General features: G+C 52.6%; 14 protein-coding genes across 14 annotated transcripts; 7 read left to right on the top strand and 7 right to left on the bottom strand.

Annotated features, from left to right (window-relative positions):
* Window positions 1-26: 26 nt before the first annotated feature.
* Window positions 27-1238, bottom strand: BJY04DRAFT_224323 (F-box protein; the record flags this gene model as incomplete). The annotated part of the gene is made up of 1 exon (XM_073717928.1): window positions 27-1238. One exon carries the CDS (start codon window positions 1236-1238, stop codon window positions 27-29), a length of 1212 nt encoding a protein of 403 aa, XP_073564942.1.
* A 1312-nt stretch (window positions 1239-2550) lies between these two features.
* Window positions 2551-3686, top strand: gprI (putative cAMP receptor (Car4); the record flags this gene model as incomplete). Its single annotated transcript, XM_073714418.1, has 5 exons — window positions 2551-2807; window positions 2861-3062; window positions 3112-3176; window positions 3223-3395; window positions 3451-3686. 5 exons carry the CDS (start codon window positions 2551-2553, stop codon window positions 3684-3686), a joined length of 933 nt encoding a protein of 310 aa, XP_073564941.1.
* A 234-nt stretch (window positions 3687-3920) lies between these two features.
* BJY04DRAFT_167582 (uncharacterized protein) lies at window positions 3921-5125 on the top strand. Its single transcript, XM_073709150.1, has 2 exons — window positions 3921-4511; window positions 4584-5125. Exons 1-2 carry the CDS (start codon window positions 3982-3984, stop codon window positions 5083-5085), a joined length of 1032 nt encoding a protein of 343 aa, XP_073564940.1. The 5' UTR covers window positions 3921-3981; the 3' UTR covers window positions 5086-5125.
* BJY04DRAFT_202635 (NAD(P)/FAD-dependent oxidoreductase) lies at window positions 4618-6503 on the bottom strand. The gene has a single exon (XM_073713235.1). The coding sequence runs from the start codon at window positions 6495-6497 to the stop codon at window positions 5166-5168; it is 1332 nt and encodes a 443-aa protein (XP_073564939.1). The 5' UTR covers window positions 6498-6503; the 3' UTR covers window positions 4618-5165.
* A 187-nt stretch (window positions 6504-6690) lies between these two features.
* BJY04DRAFT_224319 (uncharacterized protein) lies at window positions 6691-7939 on the bottom strand (the record flags this gene model as incomplete). The annotated part of the gene is made up of 2 exons (XM_073717927.1): window positions 6691-6807; window positions 6995-7939. 2 exons carry the CDS (start codon window positions 7937-7939, stop codon window positions 6691-6693), a joined length of 1062 nt encoding a protein of 353 aa, XP_073564938.1.
* A 1917-nt stretch (window positions 7940-9856) lies between these two features.
* On the bottom strand, window positions 9857-10864 carry BJY04DRAFT_232894 (sulfurtransferase; the record flags this gene model as incomplete). Its single annotated transcript, XM_073719836.1, has 2 exons — window positions 9857-10660; window positions 10713-10864. The coding sequence occupies 2 exons, from the start codon at window positions 10862-10864 to the stop codon at window positions 9919-9921; spliced, it is 894 nt and encodes a 297-aa protein (XP_073564937.1). The 3' UTR covers window positions 9857-9918.
* Window positions 10865-11017: 153 nt separating this feature from the next.
* On the bottom strand, window positions 11018-13511 carry BJY04DRAFT_224316 (Zn(II)2Cys6 transcription factor; the record flags this gene model as incomplete). Its single annotated transcript, XM_073717926.1, has 7 exons — window positions 11018-11603; window positions 11658-12325; window positions 12373-12662; window positions 12711-12947; window positions 13001-13173; window positions 13239-13333; window positions 13470-13511. 7 exons carry the CDS (start codon window positions 13509-13511, stop codon window positions 11018-11020), a joined length of 2091 nt encoding a protein of 696 aa, XP_073564936.1.
* A 287-nt stretch (window positions 13512-13798) lies between these two features.
* Window positions 13799-14642, top strand: fkbp3 (peptidylprolyl isomerase family protein FPR2). Its single transcript, XM_073713234.1, has 3 exons — window positions 13799-14193; window positions 14244-14480; window positions 14555-14642. The coding sequence occupies exons 1-2, from the start codon at window positions 13955-13957 to the stop codon at window positions 14410-14412; spliced, it is 408 nt and encodes a 135-aa protein (XP_073564935.1). The 5' UTR covers window positions 13799-13954; the 3' UTR covers window positions 14413-14480; window positions 14555-14642.
* Window positions 14555-16430, bottom strand: BJY04DRAFT_232892 (major facilitator superfamily domain-containing protein; the record flags this gene model as incomplete). Its single annotated transcript, XM_073719835.1, has 6 exons — window positions 14555-14867; window positions 14940-15005; window positions 15060-15212; window positions 15272-15671; window positions 15730-16238; window positions 16294-16430. 6 exons carry the CDS (start codon window positions 16428-16430, stop codon window positions 14663-14665), a joined length of 1470 nt encoding a protein of 489 aa, XP_073564934.1. The 3' UTR covers window positions 14555-14662.
* A 516-nt stretch (window positions 16431-16946) lies between these two features.
* Window positions 16947-18914, bottom strand: BJY04DRAFT_211523 (sulfatase family protein; the record flags this gene model as incomplete). The annotated part of the gene is made up of 6 exons (XM_073714417.1): window positions 16947-17297; window positions 17348-17472; window positions 17520-18012; window positions 18068-18546; window positions 18596-18806; window positions 18891-18914. The coding sequence occupies 6 exons, from the start codon at window positions 18912-18914 to the stop codon at window positions 16947-16949; spliced, it is 1683 nt and encodes a 560-aa protein (XP_073564933.1).
* A 338-nt stretch (window positions 18915-19252) lies between these two features.
* BJY04DRAFT_224312 (major facilitator superfamily domain-containing protein) lies at window positions 19253-21253 on the top strand (the record flags this gene model as incomplete). Its single annotated transcript, XM_073717925.1, has 8 exons — window positions 19253-19463; window positions 19516-19652; window positions 19703-19785; window positions 19836-19933; window positions 19980-20100; window positions 20147-20984; window positions 21031-21136; window positions 21186-21253. 8 exons carry the CDS (start codon window positions 19253-19255, stop codon window positions 21251-21253), a joined length of 1662 nt encoding a protein of 553 aa, XP_073564932.1.
* Window positions 21254-21683: 430 nt separating this feature from the next.
* On the top strand, window positions 21684-22649 carry BJY04DRAFT_232888 (uncharacterized protein; the record flags this gene model as incomplete). The annotated part of the gene is made up of 1 exon (XM_073719834.1): window positions 21684-22649. One exon carries the CDS (start codon window positions 21684-21686, stop codon window positions 22398-22400), a length of 717 nt encoding a protein of 238 aa, XP_073564931.1. The 3' UTR covers window positions 22401-22649.
* Window position 22650: 1 nt separating this feature from the next.
* BJY04DRAFT_167529 (SDR family NAD(P)-dependent oxidoreductase) lies at window positions 22651-23940 on the top strand. The gene is made up of 2 exons (XM_073709149.1): window positions 22651-22955; window positions 23003-23940. Exons 1-2 carry the CDS (start codon window positions 22794-22796, stop codon window positions 23756-23758), a joined length of 918 nt encoding a protein of 305 aa, XP_073564930.1. The 5' UTR covers window positions 22651-22793; the 3' UTR covers window positions 23759-23940.
* Window positions 23941-23960: 20 nt separating this feature from the next.
* BJY04DRAFT_202622 (uncharacterized protein) lies at window positions 23961-25366 on the top strand. The gene has a single exon (XM_073713233.1). It carries the CDS (start codon window positions 24050-24052, stop codon window positions 25268-25270), a length of 1221 nt encoding a protein of 406 aa, XP_073564929.1. The 5' UTR covers window positions 23961-24049; the 3' UTR covers window positions 25271-25366.
* The last annotated feature ends 283 nt before the right edge of the window (window positions 25367-25649 follow it).

Here is a 25649-nt window from a genome sequence, read left to right as displayed (position 1 = left end):
ATTTAACATTCCAGGTAATGGACCATTTAAGGATCACAAAGGCGCTGCCTTCCTCTCTCTGCTGACTCTGACAGCTCATATGACTCCTCCCCAATCACCGCTCGAAGATAAGGTGTATACTCCCACCACTCACTCAGGAAGCAATTAAATAATCTTTCCCTCCTGGCCTGCCTAGGCCCAGTAATACACTCAGATACAAGGTCATTCGTCTCCAACCGCCGAAGACTCCGCGGGAGAACCTCTCCCAACTCCCCGTTGATGGTTGTTAGTATAACCCACGGTAGCTCAAGTTCTTCTAAACGACTGAATTTGCGTAGGGGGCCAAACTCCCCGGACAATGCGTCCGAGTACATCTTTCCAGGTTGTACCACGATGCGCTTTACTGTCTTTGCGATCTGAGAAAGTGCTTGGTGTAGCTCCGTGCAGTTGAACCCGTGCCGCGGTTTATCCCCCCACGGTCTGTACTCGAGATCTTGGAGATCTGGAGTTACTTCGAGGAGATGTCGTAGACCGGATGGGTGGAGAAAGTGGCAGTGGAGATGGGTGATCTTGGTAGAGGGTGGCAGCGAGTCTATATCTCGGTGTGTGATCACGCCGCCTGCTGTGTGGAGTGTATGGCGGTTGAGAAAGTAGGAGAGAGGACTGCGTTGTGTTGTGTAGTAGTGGGTGTCGTATAATCGGAGAGGCAGTATTTCAAGTGAAGATAAATATGGAAGTTTAAGGCTGTCATGCTGTAGCAGTGATTCGAGGTACTCGGTTGTCTCCATGTAGGACTCGTGGATTCGAATGCCGTGGATATTCGAGGTATGAAACAGAAGGATCGTGGCTAAGGCGGCTCTTTGATTCGTCCAGAGACCTTCCTCCCAGAGGTCCAGTGGCTTGAACTGCGGGATTGTAGAGAGGCGTTCGACCATGCTGGGGATGCCTAGGAGGTCTGGCGGGGTCGGCTCTTTCTTGGCAGCCGGACGTCTCTCGTCCATGCTGTGGATATGGAGGTTAAGGTGCTTCACATATAGCCCCAGTGAAGGGTTGACGAGAACAATGCTGCGGACCAGTTGGTAGAAACTAGGTGGTGGGGGGAAGTTGGAGTCGATGGTGATTTCGGTGTAGAGGAAAGGTCGGGCATAATGCAGCAGTGGCTTGCTTGTTCGGCATAGCTGTGCTAGATCTGGGGGAGATAGCAACTCGAGGATAGAGATCAGTATCTCAGCGGGGAGTGGCTGCAAGACGCAGGGCATTGTGAGTTAAGTTAAAGTGAGGATTAGAGGGGCTGCCAGGAACGAAGCTGACAACAGCCTTGGGTGGCTTGGCAGGTCAGCATGTCGGTATGGATGACATCGATCATTCTACACCTTCACCAGGCGGTTCCCTTTATTCTGGCAACGCGATGGGACATCTGCACATCTACCTAGGTAGGCTCTTACACATTTAGACTCGCCCCGCTAGGTATTGGGCCCAGCAGTCTGGGTCAGGTACGCGACACCACTGCCAGCAGCCCAGCACAGCCACCCTTGCTGCTACGCCGATCACGGAAGGCTCCCTTCAATTTTATTCCAGATGTGATCCTAGAGTCTGCCCGATGAGCTCCTCGTGGACTATACGATGAAGTAAACATCTACATGGTATTCACGCTTGCGACCGCGTGTTCTAGGGCAGGTGTCGACCCCAATATCAGTTACATACTGACACTGGTGCCCAACCGCGGGTGCCGCGATATATCAATAATCACCTCAATATATGAACGAGGCTTATGTCCCAAGGTGCTCGTGCGTAAGTGCCCCATGTGTGTTCAGACTGTCGATCCCTCTCGGCTATCACGGCTTGAGACCTGCGATAGGGCTGCCATGGCGACATCTTGTGATATATGGTCTCTTCATTCCCGCCGTTGTATGAACAACCTTTTTGTGTCGGCCTGTCAAATTAGCTTCATCTCTAGCGGCGAATGCTAATGATTTGATCGATGGCTTAGATGGACCCTGAATGCCTGAACACCGACGGCGTGCCCAGAGAGCTTGAGCGCTGCTCGGGCCGATGCGCAAAACCTATTACCCTAACAGATAGAGCGCCGTCCATGAGTTCGTTGATTATCATCGCAGTCTGGAAAGATGAGGCTATCGGACACCAGACCCCTAAACTCTCCACCGCAAAACTGTTGCGTAATTTCCAGCCGCGGGAGACCGAGGAGCATGCTGAAAAAAAGCAATATCCAAGCCAGTGGAGATTCTCGCAGTTTAGCCCGTCGTTTGACACCATATCAGAAGGGCCGATGATGGCGTAATAGCGCTCCGGATCGCACAATGGCATCCATCCCCCACCACTTTCCTCTCGACTCTTCTTGCCTTTGCTTTTCTTCAGCACTCGCGTCATCCAGCCCATCTCGCCATCATGCGATCTTGCACGAACCACCATGTCGACCCCTTTCTCGCCGGTGTTGACATAGATATGTGATCTCTGCCGCGGATGGAGTTTGCGGGTGAATCAACAAGGCCATATCACAACTATTGTTCACCGGCCAAGCAATCCAAGCCCCGGCGAGGGTAATAAGCTAGAATGAAGCTTTCCCATGAACAGCTTCGCCATCTCTCCATTGCTGGGCGGACGGCCTCGGCACTGTCTCTCCTTGGTGTTGGGACTATCATTGCGACGTTTACGCTGTCCGACAAGTTTCGAAGCCCGACGCATCGGATTATGCTCATCAACGCTTTCTATAACCTGTTTGACTTTATCGCGACGATGATCTCGGTCAGTGGGCCGGAGGCCGGGGAGGATTCTGGCTTGTGCAGGTTTCAGGCGTTCTCGCTGCAGATGTATACACTTGCCTTCCACTAAAATCAAAAGGAGAATCTAACACGGTATACAGGTTCCCCGTGGCAGACGTGCTGTGGACTCTCGCCATGACATGGGATGTTGTCTTGGTTGTTTTCTGGCAATATGAACCTGAAGCTTTACGCAAGCTGGAGAAGAAATACTTTGCAGTGATTACATCCTTGACGTTTATCCCGGCGCTGGTCTTTCTCTTCATTCGCAGCGCGGACAAGGGGGCGATCTATGGCAGTGTGGTGGTAGGCATTATCCATCTCTAGTATTACAGTCAATGCTGATGGCACTTAGTTCTGGTGCTCAATTTCGCCGAATTGGGTGCTCTTTCGTATCATCTTTTACTATGCGCCGATATGGTCCGTCTACCATCATCTTCGACTGAGCGTCCGTTGACGGTTATAGGTTCATCATCGTCGTTGTCGCGATACTCTATATAATCATTCTGCAAGAGATGTTCAAACTCCGCCACGAGCTGATGGCTACCCGCGATGACTGCCTCGTCCTCTCATCCACGGCCTGTCCGAGTAGCGAGTCGGTCGAGCAGACCAACCGTAGTGACATGAAGAGCAGCGAAGGTGAGACTCATCGAGCACCGCCTGTCCTACATCATCCTAACAACATCTCCACTAGCAGTCGTCCGTCAACAGTCCGGCGTCTCTCTGCGAAAGTTCCTCCTCATGCCGGTCCTATTCTTCCTCGCGCTGCTGACGACGTGGGTCATTCCGACGATTAATCGGATCTACGCATTTCGGCATCCGGGCGAAGAGCCGTATCCGCTCATGGTTGGGGTTGCGGCGCTGGGATCGCTGCGGGGATTTTGGAATGGGATTATATTTGTCTCGATGCGGTCGAGGGGCAGGAGATAATGATGTCTGGTCCAATATACTTTTTTTTTTGCATTGAGGATCTAAAAGGGTATAGAGGGTTTGTATGGCGTTCAGGCGACGGCTACGTATGGTTTGTCACAGAATTTACAGAATAGCTAGGCTACAGTTTACCTAGCAAATTATTGAGGACTTGCAATAGGCCGTTTGAGGCTGTGAAGACCAGCTCGTATTCTGAGGCCAGCTTGTCCCAAGCGGGACTGGTGGCTGATCCCTCTTAATCTTTATCAACCTGCTAATCCCCACTCCCACTTAATTTCTATTCATAACTCTTGCAATGGACATCACCCAAGCAGGGGAATACCTCAGCAATCTCCTCTACTACATCTTCCTCACAATCTTCCTCTGGACCCTCTACATTGCCTCCGAAATCATCAACTGCGCTCGCTACATCCGCAATCCCACCGAACTAACCCGCAGAATCTATCAAGCCTCCGGCAGTCCCCCGCGCGCACTCCCACGCTCCCGGCGCTCTTTAACAATCGGATTGCCGCAGGTTCCTACCGCCGCACCCACGCAGTCTTCATTCCTAGTCAAGTTACCCCCGGAAATCCGACAGCTCATATACCGCCATGTCCTGGTAAGCCCGACACCACTACACCTGTGGAGAACGCACCGGCGGCTCTGCAGCACGCCGTGCGTTGCCACGGGCCCGCTGGATCCGGATAGCATCTATTGGGAGCATCTGACCTCCCATGACTTTTGTTATCCCCCTCTAGCTCAGGATCGCACCGTCAGGAGGCGCTTACCGGGGGAGGATTCAAGGCGTGAGCGGGTTCTGCCGCTGCTTTGTACCTGTCGCGCGGTGTAAGTCTAGTTCATCCCCGGCAGTAACAGCCTAATAATCTAGGGTTGCCTAACTAAAGTTTGCGTTGGTAGATACGCCGAGTCAATCTCCTTGCTGTACACCGCAAACACCCTCTTCTTCATGGATTTGCGGACGGTTTGCGCTCTCCCACGGAGCCTTGTCCCCGCGAGACTAGCTTCTATTCGATCGATCCGGATCAATCTCTACGCATTTTTGAACGAGGCCGTTCCCGTTCATATTCAAGAGGCGTGGAAACCAGCCTGTGACGTCCTCGCGGCGATGCCACGGCTCTCGGAGTTAATCATTAATCTCGGGGTGAAGCAGACGTCCAGCTCTGCACCGACACCCAACGCGACGGGCTTACTGGAGCCGTTACGGCGGGTTAGGGCGGAGAAGTTCATTGTCAAGGTTCCGCCGAATGGAGACCCGGAGAGTATTATTGATGGTGTTGATGATGTTCCGTTCACGGTGCAGCCGACGAGGTATATCAGCCGGGAATATAAATGCGGGATGTCTGTGGTTCCGGTTTCGAGGATTTTGCCGCCGCCGTTTTGGCCTAGGGTGGAGGAGTGACTTTATCGCTAAAAGGTACATGGTTCTATTATTAATCTCTATATGATGATTTTACATGGTTTACATGTATCGGTATCGATTCATAGCCAGCCCTTTGGCCCACCCCAGGTTCCGTTCACCATCGAGTTGTAGTAGACCCATGGGAAGAAGGACTTCTTTAGGTGGTAGAACTCCTTCCGGGGGATGGCTTGGTCGATGCCGAAGATCTCGCCGAAGGTCTCCTTGGGGACACCGCCGTACTTGAACTCGGCGAGGAGGACCTTGCCGTACTCGGTCAGGAGCGGGCACGAGGTGTATCCGTCGTACGTGGCATCTGGCTCCTTGCCGTCGGTGACGCGGAGGAGGTTCTGGACGAGAACGGGGGCCTCTGCTGTGACGGCTGCGGCGGTCTTGGAGGTTGGCAGGCTGGATGCATCGCCGGCGGACCAGACGTTGCCGAACTTCTTGTGGCGGGTGGTGCCGTCGTCGACGTCGACGTAGCCGGCCTCGTTGGCGATGGCGCTGTTCTTGACGAAGGCGTGAGGGCCCATCTTGGGGACAACGTGCAGGAGGTCGAAATCCCTGGTGACGCTGGCTTCTCCGTTCGGGCGGGCGAAAGTGGCCTTCTTGCCTTCGATGGAGACTAGGTCGTGTTGGAAGAGACCCTCGACGCCGCGCTCTTTGCGGAGCTCCTCGAGTTTGGCGCTGTACTTGGGCACACCGAACATGGTGGGAGTACCCGTAGCAAAAGCAATCTTGATGGCAGAGCTGGTTGGGTTGCTGGGGTTGTACAAGCCAGCCTTCTTCCAGTAATCGAGGGCGAGCCACATGATCTTCTGCGGGGCACCAGCGCACTTGATGACACCGGCAGGCTGGGTGAAGATGGCAGAGCCCTTCTGCAACTTCTCAATCGAGGGGAAAACATTGGCGCAAGTGTCGTAGGAGTAGATAGTCGAGACCGAAGAGTCCGGGGCAGCCAGCGCCTCAGACAAGCCCTTGATGCTGCCGAAATCGAGAGCAACACCTGGGGCGACAACGAGATGTTCATAGTTGAGCTTGTTCTTGTTTGCGAGGGTGATGTAGTTCTCCTCCGGGGAGAAAGTGCCGACACTCTCGTTGTAGAATTTCAGCTTGGGGTCGATCAGCCCATGCAGGGGGCGGCGGAGCTCCTCCCGGGTCTTGAGACCACCACCGACTAATGTCCACCCCGGCTGGTAGTTGTGCCATAACGCGGGGTCGACAATGGCAATATCATCCTGAACAAAGCGGCCGGAGCGCAGCAACTGGTGGCTGATGGCCAGACCTGCAGTGCCGCCGCCGATCACCACGACTTTGTGACTACGGGCAGCAGAGCTGATGGGGGCGGCCGTCGCAAAGCCCCGGCTGGTAGCAGCGGCAGCCCGAGCGGCAGAAGCAACTGCAATGCGCACCATCTTGAGATATATCTGAATAAAGGGAGGAAGATCTCCCTGCGGAGGCTGAAAATTTGCTGGCGGGGGAGGGGATGATGACTAAGCCCATTGCATGATCGCCACACCGAGATCGGACCCGGTTGCTGCCTTAGGCAGCAACAGCACTAGAGAGGTTGGCTGTCACGTCTATTCGACCAGGTGGAATATAGATAGCTTAAAAAGACTGAGACTTGCTCCCGTGTTGCTCAAGTACAGCAAGTTGCTTATTACCTCCGCAGAGCTTCCGAACAACATTTGTAGCAGCTCCATTCAAGCAGCGAGGCACCAAACTCTAGTACATAGTTAGATAGTATAGGACTGGTTATCGCAAACAAAACAATTTTTTTCTATTATTTTTCTGTTTTTCTATCTTTTTGTCGTTTTCCGTCTTTCAACACTCTAACATCACAGGAAACTAAGCAAGAAGATTGACAAGAGTACAGCCAACAAAGCCATTAGGCCATTGGGCAAGGGCAGACCTTTCCTGGTCCAGGCTTGCCTCGCTCCGGATCATCTATCCACTCCGTCTTATAGACGTTGTAGTTGATCAGCATCACATCGATTTTACCTTCGTCCGCGTCGATCAAGAAGGTATCAATCCCATCCAGGACCTGCAGATTATGCACTTTGTCGTGGTATTCCCACCGCTCAGTCACCCATCCCTGCTTGGGGACCACGTGTGTCCCAATGATGTTGTACTGCGTTGTCGGCAGAACACTGTTGAGGAGTCTTGCTGATTCCTTGATACCGGCATGCTTGTACAGGATTCGATCAAACGTTCCCACAAATGCCATCTTGAGGTCTTCCGAGTAGTTCCGCTCGATGTCCAGCGGGATGTCGCCGATATATCGCAGGAGGATGTGCTCCCAGTAGACCTCAGACACGGTGCGACCCTTGTCAGACGGCAGGTCATTGGGATAGCCCTTCTTAAGGTACTCGAGTACCTTCTCTGGAGGCTTGCTGGCGCTGTCTTCGATGTTATCCGACATCATGGCAAACTGTGCGCTAAGCCAGTCCTCCCCCTTGGGCAGACGGGGATCTGTGACAATCAACTCCGGATGGTTGTCGGCAATCCATTGAGCCAAGTCCTTGTGTGACTCGCCCTGGTCGAGAGTCAACTTGATGATTGTGTAGCTGTTTTCATCGCGGATGGTGACATCGGCGTTCTTGTCGGACAGACACTGCACAGCTTGGCTCTGGTTTGAGATGGCGGCGGCAATGATAGGGGTGATTCCATGGCACTCCTTGCAAGTCATGTTGAGCCTGTTGGGGTCTGCGGCCAGCAGCCGCTCAATCTCGTCGCGGTTGCCATCTTTGGCAGCGGCGAAGATTGGGTCGCACTTGGTGATATCTCCGTCATTTATGGTTCCATTGGTATCCTTGGTGACTGGGGCATGTCCGTTCTGTTGGGAAGCAGAAGGCATGTTTGCAGCTTGTGGGGGGGCTTTTTATGGCCTTTGTTTAACTGATCTCAAGATAGTTGCTTTCTTGTTGCAAGAAATTCAACCATATGGATATGATATGGCTTCTTATATATTCTAGTTTCTTTCTCATCGAGCTTTGATTCTCAAACTATCTTCTCGCTAGACGGAATAATGATGCTAAGACATTGATGTAAATACGACATTCTACTTCATCATCCTAGTCATGACAGTTAGAATGATGCATGAGCTGGTACAATGCACGGCTCCAACTTCGGAAATGGCTGGCTAGACCCTGATCTCAGTGTTGCATCTATGCCAGACCGTGACCCTTCCAGAGGTAATCAAGGGCTAGACCATGTATTGAATGCCATGGTCCACATGTATGTCCATAACCGGCATATGTAGCTTGAAGGATTGCTGGTAGATGTCACTATATAAACTAGTATGACGACTCAGACGAGATCTATGACATCCTCTTAGGGTTCTATATTCATCTGAATCTTCTCCCTCCCAGCTACCAACCGATAGGAATTGGCCTGATGACTGAGATGGGTCTATGATATCCACATAGAGTTTCAGCGTCACCTGGGTCTGGTGCCTTCGGAATGCCGTCTTGTATGTCAGAACGGCGAAGGCATCAGCTGTCAACCATGGGTCTACCTGATGTAAGTCCTGTAATGCCGGCTAGACAGAGACTGCCTTATAGCCATTGACCTCTTCACTCAAGTCGACCTCGTCATACTCCACCACTGACGAGATGACTGGCAGTTCTACGAGTCTTTCCACATCGCAAACGTTCGTCAATGCCCCCGAGAACCCTGTCCCAACCGCCGACTACCCCGAGCCGGCTCGCATGATGAGTCCTAGTCGGATCCTGACTTTCCGAAGGCCATAGAAGCTTGATGCAATCATGCAATCATGTCCACTGTCCACCAGTGACTAGTGGCTTTCCCTCTTCCTTGACGCCCTCATCGTGGATTGTGTGAGGGTTATCCTTCTAAAGAAAACAGAACAGCGTTCAGTGCAGAGGTTGCTCTGACCATGGTTACTAGTCCAGCAAAGCAAATTACTGAGCTCCATTTCGTAACATCAGGTCTTCCGGTGTATCATTAGGTCTTGCTTTGCTCTACTGTTCCAAGCTCAGTGTTGTTTTGGCTCACAACTAACTGCCTTTCTTTTCTGTAGACATTGGTATGATCTCAATACGTGTCACAACCCTCCATCCGTGGATGTATCATTGTCTCAAGTACCACGGATTATGCAAGGGCCTGTGATCAGGATTGCATCCTGCAATTCTAGGGTTGATCTTCCATTCTGACGCATAGGTATCTTGATGAAATGGTGCAGCTCCTCTTCTTCCTGGGGTGGGCGGCCACAGCACCGTGTCCTTCTAGAGATGGCCTCACCTCGCAGAAGTTGCGCCCGAGCCGGAAGGCTATGCATCTCAATGAACGGAGATGTGACGACAGTGCCCAATTGGTTGAGGTCCCGCTTCTTTATGGTATATTTGGTTGATGGTACGTTCTTCTCAATATATGTCATTTGGAGCGCATATGAATGCGTCAGGGGGGCCATCTTGTTCCCAGATATCGTTTTTGATAAGTGGCTTCGTAGGTGCACGGATCACACGAAAGACGCCTCAAAAGGGCATATCCATGGCCAACGAAACTTATATGAAGGTAGAATCACCTGAGCTGGAGTTACTCATTGGCAGAGTAACGGGAGTCCGGTATGGTAATGGCATACCGGTGCATATTAGACATAATATAGAGACAGAACCTCCCCTCCATTGGTATCTGCGCACTTCGAGGAGCTGCGCGTTCAAAAGTAGTTCACCGAGTCAATTGCATCCTTATAGCGTGATATACTTGTTCATAATACATGATAGATATTATTTTTCATATTAGGGTTTAATCCGTTGGTATTATAATCCCCAGCATACCTGATTTTCAGGCAATAAATAGTGTCTATGGCTCTCTTCATCTAAGATTCGCATCGAAGTCCGTCACAACCAAACCATTCTCTTGCGCTCTCCGTGCCCATTCCATCCAGCTTCCATCGTACAGCCTTCGCTCCATATCATAGCCGCTGAGTTGCAGGGCGAGGTCCAGAGCAGCAGCAGTCACGCCAGAGTTACATGTTAAAACCACTGGTAGCTTCCCATCCACACCGGCCTCCTCGAACAGAACCTTTAGTTCTTCTGCGGAAAGAATGACCTTGTCTTCCCCGAGAATAGACGCCAACGGCACATTCAGCGCCGAAGGCATATGTCCTGAGCGTAGTTCTGGTTTAAGTTCTGCTTCTCTCCCAGAAAAGCGGCCAGGGATTCTGGCGTCGAGAATCTGCAGTTGGCCGTACTCCTTCCGGAGTAAGATATCGTGAAGATCGTCATAGGATATCACCTCCTTCGAATCCGGCTCGTTGACAGGGTATTCTCGCTGAGGAGGGAGAGTCGAGAGCGGACCAGAAGAAAGCGGGAACCCATCCTTTACATAGCGGGGAAAGTTGTTCAAAACATGAACGTTTCGATGGCCAAAGTGTCGAAAGGCCCAGGCGACGCGCGGAGAGAAATAAAGCCCTACTTCGAGGGCGTCGTAGACCACGAGGACGTCGTCGGGATGAAGGCCTAGTTCAGTCACGCATTTTGAGAAGTGAGATGCTGATGGGAGCATTTGTGGATACGGTGATGTGGTGTCTTTGATTTCGTCCATGTTGAAGAATCTAACAAACTTGTTAGAGGTGTTTATGGTGATGTGGTGAGATATATATCTACATGGAGCCGGGAATGTGCTGGGTTTGGTAGGAAGGCAAGTGCGATGTGAGGCCAGCTGCAACGGGGACTATGCGGCGAGAGGATGTTGTTCTGACTAGAGCTGCCTGCAGCTCAGCAGGAGAGACCAACATGGAAGGAAAGGGGTCATCCATGATGGCAGTACGGATATAGATGCTGGGTCTGCTGGAATTGCTAAGATGCTTACGACCAACAGCAAGGGAAATCTCGGAATGTCTGCTTTCGGAGTCGCTAAGCGAGGGTATCTATTACATAATACAAGCAGTAGCTAACTTGAACTGGCTAAGTTAACCCACAAAATCAGCAACGTCCTGCGCCTGCGGCTCTTGTTGGACATTCCACCAACTCTCGTGCCAATTCCGCCAGATCAATTCGTTTTCAATTGCTCGCACAAAATCTAGAGGCTGCGAGATCGTTTGAGCTGTATCAGGCCTGGTGACGCTTTGTTGGTCCGCGGATGAAGGGTCCCAGTCAAATGTAAATTGGTTTTGCAGCTGAAAAGGCACTCCAAACATGCCGTTGGGATCTGTGGATTGTAGCGGCAGATCGGACGACAGATTCTGGAGGCACTCAACGGGTGGAAAAGGCTGTACTGTGGCGGCCGGAACATCGAATTGACTCTGTTCTGCTACGGCAGGTGGTTGTGATAAAGTCACCTCTCGACCTGAATGAACTGCTCGTGAGACGTCGTTCAACGCGCCCAGCGCCTCTGCTATGGGCACAAAATCCGGCCGGACACGAGATACGTGCGTTATTATCTTGGCTACCTGCTCCAACTCGCAGATATCCCCTTCATACTCACAGGGGGTCGTCGAGGAGAGGATGTGGTAGTAGAGGGTGAAGAAGGCGCAAAACGGGTAGAAGATAATAAGGCTCGTCTGCGTCAGCTTAGATCCTCGAAATTCGCTCTCGGAGACGCGAACTCACTGCGTATGGAATGTCTGCTGCTCTCCACAGGGGATATTAGGCTTCTGAGACCATTCATTGATGGCTTTGATCACCGCTCTGGCGGCATGCACTTCCTGAGGATGCAACAGCTGGTCGCTCGGGGAGGCTTTCCGGCGCAAAAAGATGATGAAGCTATAAAAGGCTATGAGAGACTCGGCATAGAGCCATGACTTCACCGCGTTTAGCTTCGGTGAGTTCGCCACCGACACCAGGTCCCAGTCCTCGAGCAGCTCAGCTAGCTGGTTGCAGCAATGATCGATCTTACCATTGAGTTCCTCACCAGGCAGTGTGTCCGCGGAGTCATAGTATTCACCAAGGATATAGAGAGCCCGGGACCAGACAATGAAGAGAATGCAGTCGCCCCATTTAGGCTGCTTCGTCCTGGGCGAGATTTCTGCCGGTAGCCTCACCTGAGACATGGGGGCCCGAAGGGCGCGGGGTTTATCGTACCACATACGGAACAAGAAGTCTATCTCGACTAGATACCAGTGCTGACGGCGCCTGGCTTCCTTCTCGGCTTCTTCCTGCGGCGTCCCGAGTGGCAGGGAGTCAACATCGTGGATGCCCTGACGGTCCGCAAAGCGACAGGCTTCGGCGTGGAATTGCCACGCCAAGTGATAGTCGAAATTGTTGATTGCCAACCATGCCTGGTTGGAAATTAGCGATAGTCATCGTGTTATCTGAAGCGACTCACCACCAACGAGGCAGCGAGGAGGTCCAACTGGGTGCCTTCTGCCGACGCGAGCCACTTGGGCACGGACTGTAGACATTTGTAGTACGCCTTGTTCGCGGTCTTTTGCTCATCTAGTGTTCCAAAGCTTTGTCCCAGATGGATGGCGCTGTAATAAACGATGCGCATCGCAGGGTCTATTTGGGCCAAGGGGGAATCAATAATATGGGGCATCGCTGTGAGGAATTCTGCATCTAAAGCAGTGCTAAACGAGTCGAAAATGGTGAAATGAGGTAAGATGGCTTCTATGAAGGCTACTCAGTGTTAGCACTACCCTAACGGGCGGAGGGGATGGGTCCCACTCTCAATGTAGCGTTTGACATCGCTAACGAGCCATGTTGGGTCTACGTCGTCTGATGCACCTTTCGCTGCGTCAGGACTTGGGGCCGCTAATTGGGTCAAAGCAGTGTCTAGACGAGTAATGGCTCTGTTGACAGTGTTTTGCGCCCAAGGGGCTGGGGCTTCGGGGATGAGTTGGCCCTGGCTGGTGAGGGTCTCGATGTTGTCCTTTGCACCGCTAACCATGCGATACAACCAGGCTGGTACGATTAGCTGGAGAATCTCATAGGAATTGCACCCCACTACACCATACTTTGACTTTGCGGTCCATTGTCAGCTTCTGAAGACGCAGAGGCAGTGACCGCCAGCGGGCTGACATGTTTGAGAGACGGTGTTACCACTGCGTCACTCGGGGAGTCTTTGGCCTTCAACCGTTCCTCCAGAGCCTCAAGGCGTCCATCGAGGCGGCGGATTTCGGTCTTATGTCTGTTGGAGAGGGTGGTCAGCCTGGAGGTATGGTGCAACTCCTTGCGGCAAGGGTATAGACTTACCGTGCGCCTCGGGCTTTTCTCTTTTCAGGGTAGGTACAGGCAAACCCACTGTCCTTGCAGCGGTTGCAATGTGGATCGGTCCGATCACACTTGAGCTACCAGGTGATTATTCATGTTAGCCTTGTGGCTTGAGGGTTAGAATGATTTGGCGACCTTTCTATCTCGACATCTAAGGCACTATCCCCGAATTAGCTTGGGGCGGATGATCAAAACTGGCTCGTTAGTTATTACCGAGAGCTTCACACGAAAGAAGCCGGGGGAGTAACGCTGCATGATGGCCAGTATAACTAGTCTGGAGCTTTCAATGAGACAAGAGCTCAAGGACTCGAGGGGAGTGGGTGGCGGATCTTATAAGGCCGAGAGTCCGAAGGTGAGTGCGGAGTCCGCGGACACGAGATGAACCAAAGTGGGATACGGAGTCCGAGGGAGGCAGTCAAGCTGCAGCTTCCGGTAGGAGGAGAGGCCGGCCTGGGCAATGATGTTTCCCTGATCTGTCGTATGTTACTTCATGTTAAAGCGAGTGGCAGAGCCAGTTCCCAGGTCACTGCTTTCTATCTCGAGATGAGATCACCTATGTACAGCTATGGATATGCAGCTTAGTCACCAATGCACGGCTTCTGGACACCTCTCCAACAGCTGCTTCTCCGCACTTTCTCCCTCTCCTCTCACCGCAACACCCCATCCTTGACCCTCAATCCGTCGATAAACAACCAAAAATGCGTCTCTCCATCCTGTCCACCTTTCTCACCGTTGCCCTTACCGGCTTCGCGACCGCTGCCGAACTCGGCGTTGAAACCACCCACGCTGTCGAATGCAAGCGCAAGACCCAGAAGGGCGACAACGTCCAGATGCACTACCGGGGCACCCTCGCCGCTGATGGTTCTGAATTCGATGCAAGCTACAACCGCGGTACTCCCTTCAAGTTCAAGCTTGGTGCCGGTCGTGTTATCAAGGGGTAGGTTTATTGTTGCTGGACCGTTGTGCAAGCCGGCTGACCATGAGCAGATGGGATCAGGGACTACTAGACATGTGCGTTGGAGAGAAGAGGACCTTGACCATTCCTCCCGAGTTCGGATACGGAGACCGTGGTGTTGGGCCCATTCCCGGTGGTGCGACCCTGATCTTCGAGACTGAGTTGCTCGATATCGACGGCGTGCCCAAGGATGAGCTCTGAACGACTCCCTCGATCGGGTTGACACGGCCGGGCTATGCACATATGGTCGGTGTTGGGAGTAAGCGCAGGTAACTTTCTAGCCCACCCCATCACGTTCGATCGATGTTATGCAAAAGCTTACAATCCCGCCTTGAATCTGCAGGCCCACGCCGAATGCGATGATGAATATACCATGACACTATTTATATGTATCTAAATGAGCTACGACATCCAATTCATTCAATCGTCGAGTAACAAGATAATGCGCCCGTTAAACATCCCCCGCTGGGGCTTCCTTGGACTTCCGTCCCCGTTGCTGGAAATAAGATTGGATGTTGAGAGCAAGGGCTAACAGCCACGAAGCACCGGCCAAGATACAGATGGCGGTCAGACCGTTGTGGTAGAGAGGTCGGTCCTCTGTGCGGAAGATCTGGGACCCTGAGATACCGGCGCAGTTGGCGGCCATGACAACCAGCCTGAACATGTTAGCTTTTTCTTTTTGCGCAGGTGTGGCAGGGAGATATAATGTTAGGCAAGGAGCGACTTACGCCATGGCAATACTGCGTTCTTGAGGCGTTCTGCAGGAGACCGATAACCAGCCGATGTTGAGCACACTTAAGGAACATGGGTCAACACGTATCGTTTTGTGAAGGTCGGTAAGTACTTACTGCATACTCGCGTACGAGACGTTGGCCACAGCGATGACCCCATATCTGTGCCATCGCGAGGAAGTTACCGGAGTAATGCGAAGACAGGCATACGAAATGACATTCCACGTAATAGCAACGAGGACGAAAGGACCACGATGGCCGGTCTTGTCACTATACGCGAATTAGTGTCCACTCTCGATTAGCAACATAAAGATCTGGCGGTTGTTTACCTGAGGTACGACAGAATCAAGACCCAGAGCATGCTGCAATAGACCGGTACGGATGCCAGTGCATTTGCGCGCACGGCGCCGAAACCAAAGGATTTGATCATGCTTGGAGTGTACTGCGTCAACCCATTGAAGCCAGACATGGCGACGAGGGTAATGAAGAAGTGTTGGATCACTCGGGGCCGGGAAATTGTGTTCCAAATGTCACGCCAGGTGATCTTGACACTATGTCCAGATGTTTTCCGCGGATCGTCCAACAGCACACGCTGGGTAGCGATGTGTGACTCGCGCTCGTTGAAGTAGCTCCAGCGACCGCCGCTGATGAGAGGGCGACCGTCGCCGACTTTGGGAGGCACGAGCAGAACGAAGATGATTCCGATCCCTAGGGTAATCACACCCTCGACTAATGCATTGTTAGCTGATTCTTTGAAGCTTGTCAACCATATGGGGTAGTATCATACTGAGGAAAATCCATCGCCAGCCAGCCATGCCGCTCTTCCCAGCCAACGTCAGGAGCCCAGCTGAGATCAGACTGGCAGTGGCCCCAGAGAACATTTGCCCGAAGAAGAAAAGTGTGACCCGCAGACTGGTCTCCTCTTTTTTGTACCATGTCGACAGGTAGTAGAGGGCTCCAGGGATGAAGCCACCCTCCAACAAACCGAGCAAGAAACGTGTGACAAGATAGGATGGGTATGACTTGATGAAGGCTTGGAAGGTTGCGACTAAGCCCCAAGCGAAGATCTGCACGGACAGCCACCTCTGAGGGCCGACGCGCTGCAGGATCACGTTGGATGGAATCTCGCTGATGACGATGCCGGCCGACAGCAACTGTGTGCCGACGTTGATTTGGTTGGTGGTGATGTTGAGGTCTTCGGTAATTGTGGACGTGAGGGCAGCACCAATGTTTCCACGGTCGAGTTGGAGGGCGAAGAAGGCGAGGCCGAGGATGGGGATGAGGATGGTATCGACCCTACAGACAAGATGTTAGTCAGTATCGAGTGAAGGCTTGAGCAGGTTCAACGTACTTGAACTTTAGCTTCTTCTCCTCCTCCTCACTCCAGTCCTTGACAATGGGCGTGACATCCGAGTCTGCAACGGCAACAGCATTCTTTTCCGCGAGGACATCGACGTCAACGGCAGATTTCTCGATAGGGGAAGTCATGATTGAACAAAGTCAAGCCAGGAAGGCAGTGGACATCAAAAGCGATGAAACCGTTGCTGTCTGATCCGTCCATATTCCTGGCTCCCGACGTGGTCTTATATACTCTCAAAATCCTCTGCTAAAAAAGCCTGAAATTTCCTCACTGATAGTGAGGGACCAGAAATTACGTTGATTCCCGGGTATACTCCAGTGCAGACGCGAAGCCTCCGTTGTCGACAACAACAGGCACTATGGCGCAATCATAGTCCACTCGCTAAGCACCTTGGAAGTTGGGGCCAGATCTTGACTCGGTAAGCGTCTTATCGATCTAGACTAAACAATTGCAGTGGGGCTGATGGACTAAACCCGCTTACGGAGTACGGAGCATGCCTGCTCCATATGCACGTTTTTGCTACAAAGTTGCCCCTTGCAATGGGGAGGCATTCAACCGAACTTATACCGGATGCACTCAGACTCAGACTTGCGCCCGTGCTTAGCTCAATTCTTTTTATATCGAATAATACTGCTACACTTTTCTCAAACCCAAGCATCCCAACTCAGTCCGTATCGTGTGAATGGGAGCGCATCCTGAGGACCCTCCGACTCCGGGATATACCCCCGCTCGCAGCGGTCATATGAAACCCGAGCTTGGTCGGCATAGAATGCGTCGTATCGCGGGCTCAGTGCATCTATCAGATTGTCTACGTCGCTGTCTGGGTGCAGAACATCCCATGGCTTGATACAGGTGACCCCTTTGCAGGATTTTAGCACCAGGAGCACCGCATCTAATCTGGTGATTACTTTCGACAGGCTGTATCCGGAGATGATGCCGTTTGTGTCTGCTGTGCGCTCTGACGAATAGAGGTTGTTCAGCTGGTATGGGTCCGCCTGCGCGATGGTCAGTCCTACGGATATGATGGTGGTGATTGCTAAAATACCTTCAGATCGTATAATTCGTGCTCGTTGTTGCACCATACGGAGTAGTAGAGATTATAGCCCTCTCCAATGATGCGCACAGATTTGTAAGTGTTGTTCGGAACGAAAGGAGTGAGATCTGGGTTGCCTGTGATCATGATTAGCCTTGAATCTAGAATGCCGGGTTACACATACTCAGAGCACCCTTCTCGCCTTCGAGGTACGCCTGACCCCAATACTCAACAGTAACATGCTCGTGTCGCGGGTGAGCAACATCCGAGCCACTTGGCAGAGGAATCGGGGTCCCATCAAAGTCGTCGCGAAGTGGGATCTGCGCAAGATCAAAGATGCTCGGTGCGAGGTCAATGTGAGTAGTAACGGCAACCTCCGTCTTCTCCTTCGGCACGCCAGGTCCGCGGATGAGCAAAGGAACGCGAATATCTTCCTCAAATCCACACGTCTTTCCTGGAGGTAGACGGTGCTGGCCGATATGATAGCCGTTGTCGGAGGTGTAGATAATGTACGTGTCGTCGAGTTGACCACTGGCTTCCAGTCGGGTAACAATAGAGTCAACGAGCTCGTCAACACCCTGCAGTGCACGCAGACGCTGGCGGTAGAAGTGGTCGTGGTATGCGACTGTCTCTTCATCCTGCTTTGGGAGGTTTCTGATCCAGTTGACTCCGCTGGGCTAGTAACGATCAGTATGAAGCGCACGATTATCTGCATAGGGTCTCTCCTCTCACCTCATCCGGGTTGAAATGCTCAGTGCGGGGAATGGTGACATCTTCGAAAAGGTCCTTGTGCCGATCCAAGGGGATGGGTTCGGTCATGACAGTCGGGGCCTCGTGCCCTAGAGCATTAACCTCGACATTTGAATGAGGTGCGACCGGAGCAACCGTCAGAAAGAAAGGGCGATCGCCGGCAAGCCCATCCTCTAGGAAGCCCAGCGCTTTTTCGGTGATGACTTCAACGGTATGGCGGCCTTCGTAGCTCACCGGCTCGTTGCGGTTGCGCTGATAGGTAGAGTTCAGGTAGGAGTAAGTGAATGGGTCAAGAAGGAAGTCTGAGCCATTGAAGCCATTGACATAAGGGCTGTGGTAGTTCTCAACCGTGTGGGCGTTGAAGAGTTTCCCTGTGTAGTAGGTGTCGTATCCGGCCTGCTGCAGCCACACGGGGAGGAAGTTTTCGTTGAAGCCGCGGTCAACAAACTTGGGATATCCTCCTACTGAAGATTAGTCTCTATTCTTTTAATCTAGTACCATTATTCCTACCATATGGAGGGCTGACGTCCGTGACGTTGGTGTTATGCGCCTGGCGACCAGTCCACAGGCTGACGCGCGAGGGGCAGCACAGCGCGGTGGTGACAAAGTGGTTGCTGAAGAAAGTCCCTTGCTGCTGGAGATGCTTCGATGTGAGCGGCATATAATCCAGCGAGTCGAGTTTCAGGTCCTGGTCGTCTGTGATAATGAAGACAAAATTCGGCTGCTTTTTCTCCGCTGAACCCAGGATTTGCTGTCCTGAACTGGAGGGGAAGCTCGCATTGGCCCCAACAAGGAGGCCAGATACAATGGCTGCTGGTAAGAGCTTCATCTTGACTTTGATGTGATGAACCTTCTGTGTCGTTGGAGACAGCTTGGAGATGAAGTTATAATGATAAATAAATGCCGAAAGCCGACTAAGCTGATTGGTTCTGGAATGAAGCTATTCGGAGTGGATCCTCGTCGCCAGGGGACTCCAGTATGTCGCCATTTTAGCTCCAAGTCTGGCTGTCAAGAGGCACAATTGCCATCTTCTCCAGAAATGGCGTGCTTTGCTTTTTTCCATCTCAGCTCTGACTCAAGAGCTTATCGCCGACATCCGACCAGGCACTTTTTATCTGCCCGCGGGCGCTATGGCTTTTTCTATCGACACCGACACGAACTGCAACAATGGCTGCGCAAGCGGATGAGACAACGCCCTTGAACCCTGGCCAGACGGATGTATCCTACAGTGCGATCACTGCTTTGCCAGCAAAACACCCGAGCAGCAGCAGCCATGTTCTCCCCGATGAGGAGAGCGATGCCGTGCCGGAGAGCCCTGTCGAGCCGCCTGTCAAGGCGTTGACCAGCGTGGGCAGCATCATTGCGGTGCTATTGCTTGGTACAAGATCACGCACACTACGTACCAATATATAATGCTAACCAAAGGTCAGGCGAATTCATCTCCAATGCCGATTCCACCCTCATCATGACCGCGACGGCCCGCATCACCTCGGAATTCAACCAGTTGCAGGGAGCCGCTTGGTTATCGACCGGTTATACACTTGGTGTCTGCGTTTTCCAGCCTATGGTGAGTGCAGTCTGAGCTTTGGTGGTCGAGACATATCTAATTGTTGCTAGTATGGAAAATTGAGTGATATCTACGGCCGGAAGGCACTATTGCTGGTGTCATACTTCTTTCTGGCATTCGGTTGCGTCGTCTGGTAGGTCTCGATCGTTATCAAGCACATAGATCTATCTCTGACGAACACAGTGGATTGGCGCCCGAAATGTGGATTGTCATTCTAGGTCGAGCCCTGAGTGGTATTGGAGGGGCTGGAGTCATGACCATGAGCGCCATTATCATCACCGGTATGTCCCAGGTGTATCATCGCGCGATGTCGGCTGACCGTTTTAGATATTGTGTCCAAGCGAGAGGTGGCACAATGGCGAGCGTACATTAACGTTGCTATGACCCTCGGCCGTAGTATTGGAGGGCCTGTCGGTGGAGTGTTGACTGACACCATCGGTTGGCGATGGTATGTAGCACTATTCAGCTCTGGTCTCCCACTCTAACTCTCTCAGGGCATTCCTCCTACAAGCACCCCTGCTCGGACTTGCTGCGCTTCTCGTTACCGTCCAACTCAAGCTTGCCCCGCGTGAACCAACCGAAGGAGGAGACCGACCTGGTATTCGCCGCATTGACTTCCGGGGAGCCTTCCTGCTGGCCACAAGTATTGGCTCTCTGATACTGTTGCTGGATCAAGGTGGAAAGCTCTTCCCATGGAGCTCTGCCCCTGCTCTCCTCCTAGCCGGGAGCGGCGCCCTTGCTCTCGTTTTATTTATCTATACCGAGCTCTATGTCGCGCCCGAGCCGATCTTCGACCTCCACATCCTCGCCCGACCAAACATCACCCCCAGCTACCTAATCAGCGCCCTTCAAGTAGCAGCCCAAGTCGGAATGATGTTCACCGTCCCCCTCTACTTCCAAGTAACGGCAAGAGCATCCAGCAGTCTCGCCGGCGCCCACCTCATCCCCGCGGTCCTAGGAAATACCGTCGGCGGTCTATCGGCAGGGCTCTTCATTCGAAAGACCGGAAATTACAAGCCGGTGCTCGTCATCGCCGGCCTCGTCTCTTCAATCTCCTACATCCTACAGTTCCTACGATGGAACGGGCACACGGGCGTCGCGGAGTCCTTCTACATCGTCTTCGGAGGCATGGGGAGCGGCTTCTCCGGCTCGTCTGCGTTTGTTAGCATGACAGCATACCTTGAACCGCACGAGATCGCCATGGCGACTTCTGGCTACTCGCTGCTGATCAGCTTCGCTATTACGGCGGGCGTTACCTTGAACTATACTCTCCTAGGCTCGGAGTTCAAGCGACAGATGGAACGGCAGCTGCACGGACCAGATGCTAGCAAGGTACGTAAGAATACTTCGAAAAGTGATCGTCGCTAACCGCAGCTAGATTATTCGACGCGCTCTCTCCAGCATCGCGTACATTAGTAGCTTGACGGGGTCTGTTCATGAGATTGTTGTTGGGTGCTATGTTGCGGGCTTGAAGCATGCTTATCGTAAGTGAACTACTACTTGATGGTGATCATATGCTGATTTTGTTCATAGTGTTCTCGTTGGTTTGTGCTCTTCTGGGTGCGGCTGTTGCCTTGTCCGTGAGGAATCATCGCTTGTAGGATGCTATACACATTAAAAAGGGAGAGTGGTTGTGATGGAGTTATTATATAGATATTAGGACAAAAATGATTTCATTAGCAATAAGTTCTGTTTGAGAATTAGGCCTTGCACAAAGGGTTTGGTTGAATAGCGCAGGAGACATGATATATATATCAGCATCCTGTGGATGGCTACAAGTAATATACCTAATAACACACCCACTAGCAAATACAAATTGTGCCAACGACCGACCTTCATCAGACTAGTCTGTTCTTAATTCTTCCCTCCCATTCCACACAGGAGTGAATAAATTGCTGGCAGGGGAAAGAAGATAGGTAGTAAAGGACAAAAGCCACGTGTGGCTGGCCAAGTGGCTAGAACGCAAACGCGAATCGTGATCTCGAATAAAAATCCAATCGAAAAAGAAAACCGACACAACATTCCTCAACAATGACAAGCCTCCAAAAATCGCGCTGGGCCCCGGACAGCGACGAGAATCGCAAACCGGCAGGCCCCTCGCCGCGGGCAGCGCACCTGCTCTCTCCGTCCGAAGAATTGTCGCGCTTCATGAAGATCGTGGCGCGTCTGAAATGGAAACTCCCCTTTCTAGCCGAAGCCTATCGACTGGCGACTCTGCACGATCCAGACTTCGATATCGCACAGGCCGAAATCATGTTTAAGCTCGATTTCCACGAGTACTACGCATTGCTGGAGCGCGCGCTGGTCCATCTCCTCGGCGTGTTCGGGCTTACCGTCGCGGCTATGCCGAAGAATGGGTGGGCTGGTTCGCACCGGTATCATGCGAATGTCCTAGATGCTCTAGAGACTAAGAACTGTCCCCTGCGGGCTGTCCTTGGGAGTGGTGAGCGTCGCAGTCAGCTGAGGAAGGCTAAAGAGCTGCGCAACCGGTGGAAGACGGCCGATTTGTCGCAGGAAGAAAAAGAGCGGGAGGATTCCTGGTCTGCAGGGCGCAGCGAGAAGATCCTTGCGTTGCAAGACTATGATCTTGAGAAGATACTAATTGAGATCTTTGAGGGGTTGGAGGAGGGGTATCATCTTGCTGAGGCTTATGTTGCGGAGCACGACCCTCTTCGCAACGGTCGCAATTCCTCCACTGATATGGATTGGGATTTTATCGTCGATGCTATGGACTGGGAGGCTGTCTGAAGGGCGATGAGCTTACGATATAAAGTATTACTGTCCGACATGCTGGACGGAGGACTTGAATCTCTCCTTCTCATCATTCCGTCGAATTGGGCCTCCAATGGCCCCCGGGATGGTGAGAGATCACAGCAAACCAACGCCTGACCTTGTCAGAAACCTTCGCAATGGCTTGTTTCTACTACATATACGCTGGCGCATGGTCGGATGCCGATGTTCTCTCGAGATCTCAACGGCACAGCTATGTGGATGTAGCTAAGGGAAGGTGCGCTAAAAAGGCCCCATCACCGAGGGGTAAGCTGAATATCGAGCTGAAAGTCAAGCTGATCTCCCTCGCCGGTCATTTCTCTCCAATTTTACTCTACTCTCTACCTGCCCAAACTCGACTTAAACATCAAGATGGCTGCACCGAGTGACCCCAACTTTCTGGTCAAGCTTGGTGCTTTTACAAAGAAAAATCACCGAACTCTCTATTCTGCGATCGACCCTACGCAATCGGAGCTCACCCAAGCTGGCAAAGTTGTCGTGATTACCGGCGCAACCCGCGGGCTGGGGCAGACAGTGAGTGACAGAGCAACACCTCCTCCGCCAATCTAACGCGACTGTAGGCATTTGCGGCTTCGTTCGCGCGTGCAAACGCAAAAGCCATTGCTCTGCTGGGTCGGACAGTGGAGGGGTTGGCTGAAACAGAGAAGCTGATCAAAGAAATCAACCCAGCGACCGAGGTATACTCCATTACAGTTGATGTTACAGACGCGGATGGGGTAGCGAAAGCATTCGAACAGATCGTGGCTCGGTTCGGCGTGCCCCAGGTGCTGATCAACAACGCGGGCGTTCTGGCATCCCTAGGGACGACAGTCGAATCGGACATCGAATCGTGGTGGAAGACGCAGGAAGTCAATATCAAGGGCACTTTCGTGGTCAGCAAGGCCTTTCTCAGCAAGATCGGGGGCTCTCCATCAGCACCGACGACCATCCTCAACTTGACCTCGGGTGCGGCTCTCGGACTGCCGCCGGGCATGAGCTCTTATTCCATCGCAAAGCTCGCAGTGACCAAGTTCACTGCGTATTTACAGTCGGAGCATCCCGCGATCACTTCCGTCAGCCTCGATCCTGGCGTGGTTGCGACGGACATGGGAAATGCGGTGCCATTCCTTGCACCCTTCATCGGGGACACACCCGAGCTTGTTGGTGGAACAGCAGTCTGGCTGGCTAGTGGTGACAAGAGCTTTCTCTCTGGACGGTACTTGTCAGTGAACTGGAATGTGGACGAGCTGGTGGAGAAGAAACAGGCGATTGTGGAAGAGAACTTGTTGACGATTGTGTACCGAGGGGAGTTTGGTGGGGGTGAAGTGGTAGAATAGGAAGAAGATGACGATATTATTGTGGGAATACAAATGACAGGCAAATACGTCAGGGGCAGCTAGTCAGGAACAGGAATGGCATCACCATCACTGATGCAGACGTGAAGCTATTTTGAGCCTCGAGTCGTGACGTCACAATGACACCCCCCGCACTCTCCGCTACAAAAAGACCAACAGCTTCTTTTTTTTTTACACCTCAATCATCAATTGAACCTCTACCTAACTCATCCTTCTCTAAACTCAATTACCTCTACCTCTTAACACACCTTTACACTACCCATCACCACCATCATGTTCTCTCGCACATCAAGACCCGCCGCCCGCTGCGCTCGCCGCCAGCTCTACGCCCCTACCAAATCCTCCCGCCCCAACGCCCGCTTCCAATCCACCTCCTCCGAACAACCCTCCTCTAGCGGAACAAACTCCGCCCTCGTCGGCGGTATCGCCGGTGGTGCCGTCGCCGTCGGAGCCGGCTACGCCTGGTACCACTTCTCCGGAGCCAAGACCGCCGTGCGCACCGTCAAGGAGACCCAAAACTACGCCAACTCCGTGAAGCAAGGCATCGTGCGCAACGCCCCAGAGCCCGACAAAGCCCTGCAATGGCTCCGCGACAGCACCAGAAGCTACGCGGCCTTCATCCCCGGCGCGCAGGGGTACATCGACACACTCTTCGACGACCTCGAGACAATCAAGCAGAAGCACGGCAGCGAATTCGACGCGATCATCAAGGACGCATACTCTGAGCTAAAGGGTCTGTCCAAGAAGGGCGGTGCCAACGCCGACACAGCCTTCCAGGCCCTGCACATCCTCCAAAAGCACCTCAACCGTCTGCTGGACCTATCCGGCGACGCTGCCAGCGATATCCTGGAGAACCACCCGCAGCTGAAGGAGAAGGTCGGCGGAAGCTGGGACCAGCTAAAGGAGATGGGCGACGCCTACGGGCCACAGGCGAAGGAGGAAGTCAACCGCACGTGGGAGCAGATCAGCAGCATCGTCAAGGGCGGCGTCAGCGTGAAGTCCGTCGACGAGATCCGCAAGCTGATCCAGGAAAAGCGCGAGAAGCTGCAGAAGCTGGGCGACGAGGCGTGGCAGAAGGGCTTCGACGAGTACAAGCAGTATCTCGAGAAGAACCCCAAGCTCAAGGAGCTGGTCGAGAACAACGCCGACGCGCTGAAGAAGGGTAACTTCACCGAGCTGTGGGGATTGGTCAAGGACAGCGCCTCGTCTGGTAAGACCGAGGAGGTTGAGAAGTATGTCAAGGACAAGGTCGGACAGGCGAAGGACACGGCCGAGAAGAGCGGCGCTGTTGATCTGGACAAGTGGTCGAACCTTGTTCCTGATGGGTCTAAGGTCCTGACGCAGCTGCAGTTGCTGCAGCAGATTGGCGAGAAGAAGGGCAAGGATGCGGAGGGTGTGCTGAAGGAGACGGTCGGCGAGCTGCAGGAGGTGCTCAAGAAGCGCAAGGAGCAGCTGGAGAAGATTGCCGATGAGGCCAAGGAGGAGAGCAAGTAATCTTGCACACCATAGTCATACTGGACCACCATTTCTTTTCTTTTAGCTTTGTACATAGATAGCGCAATGACAGCATTTAATGCCTGATAAAAAAAACCAAGTTACAACCATGTAGTTCTCGAACTCTGTCCTTGCCATATCATTCAGAATACCCAACTACTCGCGTGGCCAGGTGTGTCTGCACGCGGGACATGGCTATGTCTAAACAGTCCTAGGGGAGAAGAGGATTTCGGTTTGCAATCTTGGTGCGAACCGCACAGAGCTAACGAGCACAGCATGGGGGTTTCCCCAGTACCTACGAGGCAACCATATAAGCAGATATGCTTACTAAATTCCCGAACACTCCAAGAATAAACTCCAAAGTTGAAGTAGATACATT

This window comes from Aspergillus karnatakaensis, assembly GCF_047715665.1.
Source record: "Aspergillus karnatakaensis strain CBS 102800 unplaced genomic scaffold BJY04scaffold_88, whole genome shotgun sequence".
Classification (NCBI taxonomy): Eukaryota; Fungi; Ascomycota; class Eurotiomycetes; order Eurotiales; family Aspergillaceae; genus Aspergillus; species Aspergillus karnatakaensis.
The sequence above is the reverse complement of the archived record's forward strand: the minus strand, read 5'-3'. Positions and strand labels throughout refer to the sequence as shown.